Here is a 14,900-nt window from a genome sequence, read left to right on the forward strand (position 1 = left end):
TTACCAAACATTGAGAATAGCCAGGGGGACTTTTTCTGATCCCCTAACCTATGATCACATATTCTATTGACACATTAGATTTTTCATGAATGCAACATTAGACATCAGATTTGATGTTTTTGATAGCCTGCCAACAATTGACTCATGGTGAGGGTTCACATGCGAATGCTGGAGGGTTGTTGGATAATTAAATCATCCTTTCAGGAGGAAGGAGATGAAAAGTGCACACTGTGTGGCAAGTTTCTTGGTAATTTACATCCTGAGATGGCTTTTATTTATACACTTTATGCAGAGGTCTTGTTCATTAAAAGAAGTGCTGTACTTATTTTTGCAAAAATATGACTCATTCAGGTCTCCATATGAAAAGAAGAAGAAAAAGAGTTCAAAATCTCATCCCAAGTTAAAAGAAAAATCTTTACGTTCACGCTCACGATCTTTATCACCAAAAAAGTCAAGTGTAAAATCTTCAGCAAGAAGTTCAGCACACTCAAACAGCTTGTCTCCAGCAGAGAGCAGAGGTTCCAGTCAGGATCAGTCAAGGTAACATATTCTTTACATCTTTGTAATGCATAAGATGATATTCAAAGTAAACTTCATTATGTAGGTTAAACTTTGGAAGTATAGTGGCTGAATGATTTATCAACAATATATACAAAAAAGCTTATCCTAGTTATTTTCAAGCTTTCTAAAACTACTCTATTGGAGCAGCATTGATGCTTGTAACATTCAGGTGAGCTGGCCAAACATGCTGTAGATGGATGTAGGTTTGCTCGCTGAGCTGGGAGGTTCATTTCCAGACGTTTCGTCACCCCACTAGGTAACATCCTCAGTGGGCCTCAAGTGGAGCAGTGTAAATGATTCCTGCTTTCTATTTATATGTTTGGGTTTCTTTGGGTTGGTGATGTCATTTCCTGTGGCACCAGGAGTAGAAGTAGAAAGCAGGAATCATGTACACTGATTCACCTGAGACCCACTGAAGAGGTTACCTAGTGGGGTGACGAAACATCTGGAAATGAACCTCCCAGCTCAGCGAGCAAACCTACATCCGGAACCTCAACCTGAGCTACAAATGCTATAGATGTCTGGAATATATATATATAGACTTGTCTATCTCTGATCATTCCAGGCTATGTATAACTACATGTAGGCTGATGAATTGTCTATCTGATTCATTCTCTAATTAGCTAATGTGTACACCTTTACATCATTGTTGTGAGAAATTAAATGTTTTTCAAATCAATATAAATACTTAAAATTAAAATTCCCTCCTGTTAATCTCAATGTATAAAGTAGCTTGTCATTTGGAATATTGGAGAAAAACAATGGGAACGAGCGTCATTTAGGTACCATACAGGAGTCCCATTGGTGATGTGGTCCTTGTTTGTCTACATTGTTCTTTGAGCTATACAATGAAATTTTATCAGACCCGAAATCACTTCTGTTAGCAAATCAGTAAAAACGTTGGTCTAGCATTTAGACATTCTTTCTTGTTTTATTCAGGTTAATTTTATTGATCTAACACTTGTGGGCGGCACTTTGTGGGCGGCACGGTGGCACAGTGGTTAGCACTGCTGCCTCACAGCGCCAGAGATCCGGGTTCAATTCCCGCCTCAGGCGACCGACTGTGTGGAGTTTGCACATTCTCCCCGTGTCTGCGTGGGTTTCCTCCGGGTGCTCCGGTTTCCTCCCACACTCCAAAAATGTGCCGGTCAGGTGAATTGGCCACGCTAAATTGCCTGTAGTGTTAGGTAAGGGGTAAATGTAGGGGAATGGGTCTGGGTGGGTGCGCTTCGGCGGGTCGGTGTGGACTTGTTGGGCCGAAGGGCCTGTTTCCACACTGTAAGTAATCTAATCTAATCTAATCTAATCTAACTTCATAAAATAACCAAAGTTAATAAGGTCATCGTAAAATTATAGGATTTTGTAATAGATGTCTGAACTTAATGCTTTTTGAGTTTAAGTTCATTGGTTGAATTCTGCATCATTTTGGGTTGGTTTGGCTTTGGTTGGTAATATCTAAGAACCTTCTTTGTAATTTGTAAGTTGGTTGTAAGTGTTTTTAGAAGTATGTAGTCTACTTTAAGATGAGCAACAAAGGCTGTAATCATACAATCGTAGAACATTTCAACAAGAAATTAGCCATTTAGTTTACGAAGTTTGCACTTTTGTTTTTTATCCTATGATTCACTCATCTAATCCTATTCTCTATCTCATTTCCCATACACCTCAATATTGCCCTTTGTCACCAAACTGTTTCATACCCTGCAAAAATGATTTGTACGTTAAGAAGCAGTTATGCAAGAGAAATCCATGCTCTAACTTCCATCTGTCAAACTCTTACTTCACTTTTTAAGTTTTGTGATGAACTCAGTTTGCGATTAACTTGTGGGCTATGGCGTTGTTACTGTATTGTTGACCAGCATCATATTGAAAAAGCAGAGGATATTTGTTCTGATTTGCTACAAACTATTTGCTTCAAACTATTTCTCTGTGAGTAGAAGATTTGGAAATGTAACTTTTCGTTGCTGACAACTGTGTTGAGTTTGGTTGAGAAATTAGCTTTTGGCTTACCCTTCAGTGGTGCAGATCCCTGTTCTAACAGGTTGACTAACAGAGGCAGAGTAAAACTGAAAGTTTATCATTTAACAAAATATACAATTACAAATGAGTAAATATGTAAAAAATGTAATGAAGTAATAGAAGACGGATGAAGTAAGGCAGTCTTTGAGTACAAAAGACTAAAGGGTGTTCTGATTGAGTTGTTTATAGGATTTGTTAAGGTTTCTACAGATAAATTATTTCTTCTGATGAGATAATCCAGGATTTCAGTATATAATTGTAAGATAGAGCCAAACTACATGGAGAAATCAGGAAGCACATTTTTCACATGAGGTAGAAATTGTAAGTTCTCTCCATAGTTAGCTCACTCCCAAAGGTGCTGCAAATGTTTGAAGTTAGTGTTTCTTGACTGTGATTGATGGACAGATTTCTGTTAGGTAAGAGTATCAATAGATGTGGAAAAGGAGAATCTATTATTTGAAATAATAATGGAGCAGATCAAGGAGTTAAATAATCTACATCCAAGATGACTTTTAACTATTTTGCAAGTCCTAAATATAATAGTATAATAATAAAATTGCGCATGGCACCTTGGCACTTGATAAAGGTGTGTACAAATGAAAGCAAATTGTCTGTCATTTAAATCCTCCCAGTAGCAACTCAGAGTCCCCCACCACTACTTGTTGCATGATCTAACAGTTTTTTTTTTCATGATTACACTTTCTGGAAGATATTAAAAGGTGCTTTCTAGTTTCAATATTGGCTTTACCAAACTGTTATCTTGTTTAATTATGATTGAAATTGCAGTGATGCTTGGAACTGATCTTTTCTCTTACACCTACATTCTTTAATAGCTCTGTAGACCCCTCTTGATTTGTTTTTCTCAAACTTGGGAAGACCAAGTTGCTTTTTTTTTAAAAAACATTCTTCCCCAACTCTGACAAGAGGAATCTACCTCATGGCCCTCTTCAAGTTACATTCAGTCATTCGGTGTTCACCAAGAGGGGGACACAGTGGCTCAGTGGTTTGCACTGCTGCTTCACAGCGCAAGGGACCCGTGTTTGATTCCAGTCTCTGGTGACTGTGTGTGAGGTGTTTGCATATTCTCTCTGCGTCTATGTGGGTTTCTTCCCACAGTTCAAAGATCTGCAGATTAGGTGGATTGGCCATGCTAAATACAAAATTGCAGGGATAGGGTAATGGTGTGGGTCTGGAAGGCATGCGCTTCAGTGGGTCAGTGGAGACTCGATGGGTCAAATGGCCTGCTCCCAACTTTAGGGACCATGTGATTTATAGCGTGCCACAATTAGCAGACTTCTGTAAGACCGGGTCAAGGTGCTACATATGGCCTCAGTCTGGTGTAATAAGATCAGAAGACAGAATCAGAAATCAGCCATTCAGCCCATCAAGTCTGCTCCATAATTCAATGTGATCGTGGCTAAGATGAACATCTTCAACTCTGCTTTTGCCACATAACCTTGATTTCTTAACTGAATATCCTCAACAGCCCAGCCTTGACATCCCTTTGTGGTAAATAATTCCACAGATTTACTCAGAGAATAAATTCCTTCTCATCTCATGACCCCTTATTCTGAGATAATGCCCTCGTGTCTTGGACTCTCCCCTTATGGAGACTCTCCTTTCTTAGCATTTATCCTGTCCAGTTCCATAAGAATTTTGGATATTTCAGTAAGTTACCTGCCATTCTTCTAAACTGAGTACAGGCCCAACCTACAGAACCTCTCCTCATAAGACAGTTCCTCTACATCCAGGGTCAGCCTAATGAACCTTATCTGAATATAACAGTATTCCAGCTGTGATCTGACTAATACCTTGAACTAATGGCCAGTATTTATTTTTCTTGCCAAGTGCATGACCTCACATTTTGCCACATTATTTCCCACCTAACGTTTTTGCCCATTGGCTTAACTTGTCTATATACCTCTGTAGACTCTCATCCTCACCATTTGCCTTCGGACCTACTTGTGTCATCTAAAAACCTGGCTATAGTATATTCATATTCCTCATCCAAGTCATTAATATATGTTGCTGTTGGTCTGGTGTCACATGGAGGACAGATAAGGGATGACTGGCAAATTCCTTCCTGAAACAATGTTAGTGAACCAGGTGAGTTTTCACAACAATCGATGGTCACAGTCACAGATGACTTGTGTTCACTTCCAGATTTATTTGTTTTAAGTTCCACCAGTTGGTGTAATTACATTTGTACTCATGTCCCCAGCACTAATATCTTGATTACTATTCCACTTACTATTGTACTACCTTCCATCTACTACCTGTTGTTTCCCCTCAATCAGTTATAGAGTCATAGAGATGTACAGCACAAAAACAGACTCTTCATTCCAACTCATCCATGCCATCCAAATATAGAGTCGTAGAGGTGTATAGCATGGAAACAAACACTTCGGTCCAACCTGTCCATGCCAATCAGATATCCCAACCCAATCTAATCCCACCTGCCAGCACCCGACTCATCTCCCTCCAAACCCTTCCTATTCATATACCCATCCAGATGCTTTTTAAATGTTGCAATTGTACCAGCCTCCACCACTTCCTCTGGCAGCACATTCCATACATGTACCACCCTCTGCGTGAAAAGGTTGCCCCTTAGGTCTCTTTTATATCTTTCCCCTCTCACCCTAAACCTATGCCCTCTAGTTCTGGACTCCCCGATCCCAGGGAAAAGACTTTGCCTATTTATCCTATCCATGCCCCTCATAATTTTGTAAACCTCTATGAGGTCACCCCTCAGCCTCCGACGCTCCAGGGAAAACAGCCCCAGCCTGTTCAGCCTCTCCCGATAGCCCAAATCCACCAACCCTGGCAATATCCTTGTAAATCTTTTCTAAACCCTTTCAAGTTTCACAACATTTTTCCGATAGGAAGGAGACCAGAATTGCACGCAACATTCCAACAGTGGACTAACCAATGTCCTGTACAGCCGCAATATGACCTCCCAACTCCTGCACTCAATGCTCTGACCAATAAAGGAAAGCACATCAAATGCCTTCTTTGCTATCCTGTCTACCTGCGACTCCACTTTTAACTTGCACTCCAAGGTCTCTTTGTTCAGCAACACTCCCTAGGACCTTACCATTAAGTGTATAAGTCCTGCTGAGATTTACTTTCCCAAAATGCAGCACCTCACATTTATCTGAATTAAACTCCATCTGCCACTTCTCAGCCCTTTGGCCCATCTGGTCAAGATCCTGTAATAATCTGAGGTAACCTTTGCTGTCCACCACACATCCAATTTTGATGTCATCTGCAATCTTATAACTATATCTTTTATGCTCACATCCAAATCATTTATATAAAATAACGAAAGGTAGTGGACCCAGCACCGATCCTTGTGGCATTCCACTTGTCACAGGCCTCCAGTCTGAAAAACAACCTCCCACCATCACCCTCTGTCTTCTACCTTTCAGCCGCTTCTGTATCCAAATGGCTAGTTCTCCCTGTATTCCGTGAGATATAACCTTGCTAACCAGACTCCCATGGGGAACCTTGTCGAACGCCTTACTGAAGTCCATATAGATCACATCTACCGCTCTGCCCTCATCAATCCTCTTTGTTACTTATAGAGTCGTAGAGATGTACAGCATGGAAACAGACCCTTCGGTCCAACCCGTCCATGCCGACCAGATATCCCAACCCGATCTTGTCCCACCTGCCAGCACCTGGCCCATATCCCTCCATACCCTTCCTATTCATATACCCTTCCAAATGCCTCTTAAATGTTGCAATTGTACCAGCCTCCACCACATCCTCTGGCAGCTCATTCCATACACGTACCACCCTCTACGTGAAAACGTTGCCTTAGGTCTCTTTTATATCTTTCTCCTCTCACCCTAAATCTATGCCCTCTAGTTCTGGACTCCACGATCCCAGGGAAAAGACTTTGTCTATTTATCCTATCCATGCCCCTCATAATTTTGTAAATCTCTATAAGGTCACCCCTCAGCCTCCGACGCTCCAGGGAAAACAGCCCCAGCCTATTCAACCTCTCCCTGTAGCTCAGATCCTCCAACCCTGGCAGCATCCTTGTAAATCTTTTCTGAATCCTTTCAAGTTTCACAACATCATTGATAAGAAGGAGACCAGCATTGCACGCAATATTCCAACAGTGGCCTGACCAATGTCCTGTGCAGCCGCAACATGACCTCCCAACTCCTGTTCTCAATACTCTGACCAATAAAGGAAAGCATACTAAGCACCTTCTTCACTTTCCTATCTACCTGCGACTCCACTTTCAAGGAGCTATGAACCTGCATTCCAAGGTCTCTTTGTTCAGCAAAACTCCCTAGGACCTTACCATTAAGTGTATAAGTCCTGCTAAGATTTGCTTTTCCAAAATGCATCACCTCACATTTATCTGAATTAAACTTCATCTGCCACTTCTCAGCCCATTGGCCCATCTGGCCCAGATCCTGTTGTAATCTGAGGTAACCCTCTTCGCTGTCCACTACACCTCCAATTTTGGTGTCATCTGCAAACTTACTAACTGTACCTCTTACGCTTGCATCCAAATCATTTATGTAAATGACAAAACTTAGAGGGCCCAGCACCGATCCTTGTGGCACTCCACTGGTCACAGGCCTCCAGTCTGAAAAACAACCCTCCACCACCACTCTCTGTCTTCTACCTTTTGAGCCAGTTCTGTATCCAAATGGCTAGTTCTCCCTGTATTCCATGCGATCTAACCTTGCTAATCAGTCTCCCATGGGGAACCTTGTTGAACGCCTTACTGAAGTCCATATAGATCACATCTACTGCTCTGCCCTCATCAATCTTCTTTGTTACTTCTTCAAAAAACTCAATCAAGTTCATGAGACACGATTTCCCACGCACAAAGCCATGTTGACTATCCCTAATCAGTCCTTGTCTTTCCAAATACGTGTACATCCTGTCCCTCAAGATTCCCTCCAACAACTTGCCCACCACTGACGTCAGCCTCACTGGCCTGTAGTTCCCTGGCTTGTTCTTACCACCCTTCTTAAACAATGGCACCACGTTAGCCAACCTCCAGTTTTCCGGCACCTCACCTGTGACTGTCGATGATACACATATCTCGGCAAGAGGCCCAGCAATCTCTTCTCTAGCTTCCCACAGAGTTCTAGGGTACACCTGATCAGGTCCTGGGGATTTATCCACCTTTATGCGTTTCAAGACATCCAGCACCTCCTCTGTAATATGGACCTTTTTCAAGGTGTCACCATCTATTTCCCTACATTTTGTATCTTCCATATCCTTTTCCACAGTAAATACTGATGCAAAATACTTGGTTAGTACCTCCCCCATTTTCTGCGGCTCCACACAAAGGCTGCCTTGCAGATCTTTGAGGGGCCCTGTTTTCTCCCTCGTTACCCCTATAGTTTTATAAAAACCTTTTGGATTCTCCTTAACCCTATTTGCCAAAGCTACCTCATGTCCCCGTTTTGCCGTCCTGATTTCCCTCTTAAGTATACTCCTACTGCTTTTATACTCTTCTAAGGATTTACTCGCTCTATCCTATCTATACTTGACATATGCTTCCTCCTTTTTATTAACCAAACCTTCAATTTCTTTAGTCATCCAGCATTCCCTATACCTGCCAGCCTTTCCTTTCATCCTAACAGGAATGTACTTTCTCTGGATTCTCATTTCTGCAGGCTTCCCATTGTCCAGCCATCCCTTTACCTGCGAACATCTGCCCCCAATCAGCTTTCGAAAGTTCTTGCCTGGTACCGTCAAAATTGGCCTTTCTCCAATTTAGAACTTCAACTTTAAGATCTGGTCTATCCTTTTCCATCACTATTTTAAATCTAATAGAATTATGGTCACTGGCCCCAAAATGCTCCCCCACTGACACCTCAGTCACCTGCCCTGCCTTATTTCCCAAGAGTAGGTCAAGTTTTGCAGTTTCTGTAGTAGGTACATCCACATACTGAATCGGAAAGTTTTCTTGTACGCACTTAACAAATTCCTCTCCATCTAAACCCTTAACACTATGGCAGTCCCAGCCTATGTTTGGAAAGTTAAAATTCCCTATTATAACCACCGTATTATTCTTACAGATAGCTGAGATCTCCTTACAAGTTTGTTTTGCAATTTCCCTCTGACTCTTAGGGGGTCTATAATACAATCCCAATAAGGTTTTGGATTAGTAGTGCTGGAAGAGCACAGCAGTTCAGGCAGCATCCGAGGAGCAGCTTATTTATTAGTTCCACCCAAATAACTTCCCTGGATGTGTTTCCGGGAATATCCTCCCTCAGTACAGCAGTAATGCTATCCCTTATCAAAAACGCCATTCCCTCTCCTCTCTTGCCTCCCTTTCTATCCTTCCTGTAGCATTTGTATCCTGGAACATTAAGCTGCCAGTCCTGTCCATCCTTGAGCCATATTTTTGTAATTGCTAAATTAATTTATTTTCATTTGCCAGCACTTGGTCCATATCCCTCTAAACCCTTCCTATTCATATTCTGATCCAGATGCCTTTTAAATGTTGCAATTGTACTAGCCTCCACCTCTTCCTCAGGCAGCTCATTCCATACATGTACCACCCTCTGTGTGAAAAAGTCGCCGCCTTAGGTCCCGTTTAAATCTTTCCCCTCTCACCCTAAACCTATGCCCTCCAGTTCTGGATTCCGCACCTGAGGCAGTCGATTTACCCTGTCCATGCCTTGCATGAGTTTATAAACCTCTATACAGTCACCCCTCAATGTCTGATGCTACAGGGAAAATAGCCCCAGCCTATTCAGCCTCTCTGTATAGTTCAAACCCTCCAGCCCTGGCAACATCCTTGTAAATCTTTTCTGAAACCTTTCAAGTTTCGCAGCATCCTTCCTCTGGCAGGGAGACCAGAATTGTGCACAATATTCCAAAAATGACCTAACCAACATCCTGTACAGCTGCAACATGACCTCCCAATTCCTGTACTCAATACTCTGAACAATAAAAGAAAGCATATGGAAAGCCTTCTTCACTATCCTATCTACTTGTGACTCCACTTGCAAGGAACTTAAGTTCTTACGAGCTTCTGTTACCTTCGGCTTTTACCTAAGACTTTCTTTGGGGAAAAAAATGTATCTGATGTTCAACTGCAATATAGCCGCCGCCTCCAAAAGAATCAGTGAAATTAGTTAGACAGATCTCCCTCTGAAGTGGTTAGCTATTAGATTACTTTCAAGTCGATCTTTTTGTATTCTTGGCTGTATTTATTGACAACAACACGCATGCAGAAGTACCCCAGCTGCCAAGAGCAAAAGTGGTGCTGCCTGTATGATCACATGTCAGGCAACAATGTTGTGGAAGGTGGCTTACACACAGAAGAACTGCAAATGAGTCATTGGTGTCTGCTTTATTGAAAAAAAAGTTGTATAAATTGACGTGCCAGGTCCCAATCCAAGCAGGACTATGAGGGGCCCGAATCTATTTCAGGAGACTTTCAGAGCTCAGTATCAAACCATCTGTGGAGAGAAAGCAGAGTTACTGTTTCGAGTCCAGTGACCCTTCAGAATTAGACCTGCTGAGTTTCTCCAGTAATTTCTATCTTTGATAACCATCTTGGTATTGGCAATTTCTAGGCCAATTGAACTTTAGATCTCCATTTTATTTAATTGCCTTTTTTTAAACTGAAATACAGTAATGTTGACCTGTTTCTAATTCAATGAGACCTCACCTTTTAATGTATCATAATGAAAGCCAGCAGTGACTCCTGATCTCACCTTAAAGTATGCCTTCTATGCACTTCTGTCAAAGTCATTGATTTTAATTGTAGAGCTTGATTGAATGGGTATCAATGCAGATACTCCACCAATGAATGATTTATTGTGTTTATTTTTGCTTTATTCTTATCTTCAATTCTATTAATATCCTTCAGGGCTCTCAGTTCTCCATTGATAATTATCTTGTTGTTTTAATACGATTAGACATTCATGCTGTCACAGTTGGCTTCCTCAGCATGTTCATTTTTTTAGTTCCGTCCTCCTTCAAACACATTTTAATTTGATCAAACTGGTGGTAATACTGAACAAGTCAGATCCTAGAATGAAACCTGGTTTAATAGATCACATGTTTAATTTTTGCTGTTGACTAATCGGATTAGTAATCACCGAAATCTACTCACAAGAAACAACAGATGTTCTTTAACAATAGATGAAAAAAAAAGCTGAACGTATGATAGTTAAAAAGATCTTCATAAATAGCAAGGCTATCTTTTCATTCATTTATACATCCATACAATACATCCATAGATTCCCATTCGGCCCAATGAAGAGCATCCAACACAGACCAATTCCCTACCCTATCCATATAACCATGCATTTCCATGTCTAATCCACCTAGTCCATATATCTCTGGACACTGAGTCATTTCGCATGGGCAGTCCACCTAACTTGCACATCTTTGAAACCAGAGCACCCAGCAGAAACTGGGAAGATGTGCAAACTCCATACTGACAATCGCTCAAGGGTGGAATCGAACCCAGATCACTGGCACTATGAGACAGCAGTGCTAACCACTGAGCCACCATGCCACCCAGTAAATAGTAGCCTAAAATATATGAGTGAAGACCAGGTTTAATATCGTCCTTTCCCCTGTGAAATTTCAGAAGTGAATTCATAAACAAAAGGACCAAACATGTTTCTGTGGCTGATAGGATAATCTGATATCTCCCTGTTGACAGAGTCAAGATCTAAGCAGCTATAGAATATTGTTGGGGAAGTTATGAATATCAGAAACAGTGGCATACTTTAGTATCAATCATGAGAGGGGAGGGGTGATCAGGTTTACAGAGATAGAAGCATACCAAAATCCCAGTTTCTTCTGGTGACACAAGCCAGTAATGCAGACATAAGTATTTTGACTAGCCTTTTTGGAAAAGGAATATTTACCGGTCTTGGTCCAGTTAAGGTTTGAATGGTTCAGCTTTCAGAAGCTAGTTCTAAACATCTTTCCTGCTGAATCATTCTCCAGGTTCCAGGTAAATGCCGGAGAATGATTCAGTAGGAAAGACGTTTAGAACTAGCTTCTGAAAGCTGAACCATTCAAATCTTATCAGGACCAGGAACAGTAAATATTCCTCTTCCAAAAAGGCTAGTCAAAATAGTGACCTTGTGGCCATCGAAGGGTTTCGATGCCCATTAGGCTCGTGAATATTTTTCCTGGGTTGAAATCTTGACCTGGTGTGCCTTAATGTGGCTCCAGATCCATAACAATGTGGTTTAATTTTTAACAGTCCTCAAATGACCTAGCAAACCTCAGTTGTCTAAGATGACTAGAAGGTTTCAAGAAAGGAACAAAATCAGACAGATCACACTGCAGTAGCTCAGTTACCAGAAACAATGGCAAACCCATGTTCATTCTGCCAACTTGTCCTTAATAACAATTGGGGGCTAGTACCAAAATTGGGAGAGCTGTCCCAAAGACTTCAAACAACAGCTTGACAGTCACCACTCATGGAACCATGGCTGAAAGGTATAGCTTGTCCCATCAGCGAATCGGTCTTCAGAGTTGCCCTGGTAATCCTCGACATTGGGTTCAGTCAATGAAGTTTCATGTCATGAAGTCCAACATGTGCAAGGAAGCCTTCTGATTATCAACGTACCCCACAAGCTGATAAATCTACTTTTCCATGCTCAAGAGCACTTAGGAATAACACTGGGTGACAATAGTACAGAAAGTAGTCTGGGTAGAAGACTTCAGCATCCATCACCAAGTGTCACAGTAGCATCACTATTGACAGCGATAGCAAAATCCTAAAACAACATAGGTCCGAGAATGGACCAGCAACAGCCAAGGAGGAAGAAAAATGACTTGATTGCATCCTCAACAATCCATATGTTGCAGATTTACCAATCACAATATCAGGATGAGTTACCACCAGAGCTGGACACCCTATATCATTGTGGCACCACCACTGCACTTGAGATTTGAAACACATGTAAGCAACCTAAAATTGGTCAACCCCTTGGTTGGATATCAGAATTATATTCTATCACTTTAACTAAAGGTTCTGGAATTTCCTCACTCCACAATTGTCAAGCCAGGGATCAGTCTTTGTTTGATGAATGTGTAGAGGGCATGCCAGGAGCAGCATCAAGTATACCTAAAAATGAGAGATAAGTTATATGATACAACTACTTGCATGCTAGACAGCAGAAGCAGCATATAACAGAATGCACTGAGCAAGCTCATCAACAAATCAAATAATTTTTGCAGTCTAGCCAGATGTGGATGGTGGACAATCAGAACAACCCAACAAGAGGCAGCAGGTACACTTGATAACTCAATTCTCAACAATAGGAAACACCGAAAGCACTTAATACAAAAGGCAAACTGGAGTATTCGCATAATGTCTTCAGTCGGAAGTATAAAATATAAAATCCTTCTTGGCCCCTTCCTAAGGGACCCATCATTACAGATTCAAATCTTCTGAAAACTTGACTTATTGCAGGGTGATATCAAGAAAAGGCAGTAGACACTAAGGCGCTATGAGTCATTACAACACTCAGACAAAAGTGTGGAAGATTTTTGCTGTAGTATTAGTTGCTCCTCTAACAAAGGTGTTAGAGTACAACTAAGATATTGACATTTACCTAACAAATTGGATGGCAAGTCTAACCTGGCTTAATAGTGCCCCAATCTACTTTTAATCAATAAAATGATGAAAATGGTCATCAACAAGTAGCACTTGCTTACTGGTCTCATTTAGGTTTTGTCAGAGCCACTCAGCTTCTAACCTCAGTGTAGCCTACCTATGAAATATGCCTCCTATCTGCACTCTTAAACTTTTTACTTAACTGACTCTTTCCAGTTTCTTTACCTTGGACTGCTGAGACAGCTTTGCAGTTCCATTCTGAATAACAGATATGAACTTTCTACAGTTTTTCAGTTTGAACAATGTGAAGATTTCTATGCAGTCTCTCCTGGCTTTGAACCTCCACAAACTAATAACACCACAGATAGAGTGACTGGGTTTCCTGAGCTCAAACTTGATTCTTCGAGGAGAAAGTGAGGACTGCAGATGCTGGAGATCAGAGCTGAAAATGTGTTGCTGGAAAAATGCAGCAGGTCAGGCAGCATCCAAGGAACAGGAGAATCGACGTTTCGGGCATAAGCCTGAAGAAGGGCTTTTCCAGCAACACATTTTCAGCTCTAAAACTTGATTCTCCCGTCTGAACTGAGCTGAACCCAAAGCTAAAACTAATGACTTCCTGGCCAGTTGTAAACTCAGTAGCATGAACATTCCATCTGTTAGCATGACAGGGATCCTGCCAGGCACCTGCTTTCTTGCAATTGATGTGCTTAGATCACTGTTTCAAATTATCTGACCTGTTTAAAAATGTTACCTTCACATCAATGATCTGCTATTTTAAAATGCAAATCCCAAAATAATACACCAAATTGCCAAATGCCATGCATATGGTGCCATAATATGTATGTTACTGGATTGGTATTCCAGGGGCCAATTTCCCATTGTGGCAGCTGAGGAAATTTAAATTTGACCAAGTGATTAAATCTGGAATCAAAAGCAGTAATAATGATTCAGTAAAGGGAATTTTTTTATTATTCACTAGGGAGACATGGGTGTCACTGGCTAGTCAGCATTTATTGCCTGTCCCTACTGCCCTTGAATTGAATGGTTTGCTGTGCCATTTCAGAGGGCAGTTGAAAGTCAGCCAGATTGCTGTAGGTCTGGAGTTACATATAGATCAGGTGAGGATGGCAGATTTCCTTCCCTGGAGAACATTAGTGAGCCAGATGGGTTTTTCTGACACTCGGCAATGGTTTCAGTAGACTCTTAATTCCAGATTTTTAAAATTGAATTCAAATTCCACCATCTGCCATGGTGGGATTGAGCCCAGGTCCCCAAAACATTAACTGAGTGTCCGAATTAAGGGTTCAGCAATAATACTTCGAGGCATTGACTTCCCAAAATGCTGTGGATGCTGGAGATCTGAAGTAGAAACAAAAATTCTGAAAAGCCATTTTAAACTTGAAGCATGAACTGTAGTTCTCTCTCCACAGATGCTACCAGACGTGCTGAGTTTCTCCAGTGCTTTGTTTTTCTACTCATGATGTCTGAATTGTTGCAGAAATTCATTCAGTTGACTAATTCCATTTAGGGACAGAAATCTTCTGTCCTTTCTGTCATTGCTATGTGGTTGACTCTTAAAGGCCCTCTGATACAGGATTAAGCCATTAAATTGTATCAAATTGCTATGTTAAAAAAAAACAAATTCTAGGAAATGGACAGACCATCAAGATTTAACGCTAGTTATCAGGAATTGTTGCCAGTTGGACTCTTCTGATCTCCTGTATTTAATTTTAAAAATCGA

The 14,900-nt window shown here is 41.2% G+C and overlaps 1 protein-coding gene across 4 annotated transcripts in view; it reads left to right on the top strand.

Annotated features, from left to right (window-relative positions):
- sfswap (splicing factor SWAP) overlaps positions 1–14,900 on the top strand; it is a 136,685-nt gene that overhangs the window by 104,916 nt on the left and 16,869 nt on the right. For all 4 annotated transcript variants that reach the window (XR_015761232.1, XM_087999856.1, XM_087999855.1 and 1 more), the window contains one exon: positions 352–540. Coding sequence is in view for 3 of the 4 variants with exons in the window: in XM_087999856.1 (XP_087855982.1) it covers positions 352–540 (189 nt within the window). In the remaining variant the exon portion in view is untranslated. The remainder of the gene's footprint in view (positions 1–351; positions 541–14,900) is intronic.

The sequence above is a fragment of the Chiloscyllium plagiosum genome, unplaced genomic scaffold (genome assembly GCF_037043375.1).
Source record: "Chiloscyllium plagiosum isolate Xiang-an unplaced genomic scaffold, Cpla_swu_hap1 HiC_scaffold_24, whole genome shotgun sequence".
NCBI classification, from domain to species: Eukaryota; Metazoa; Chordata; class Chondrichthyes; order Orectolobiformes; family Hemiscylliidae; genus Chiloscyllium; species Chiloscyllium plagiosum.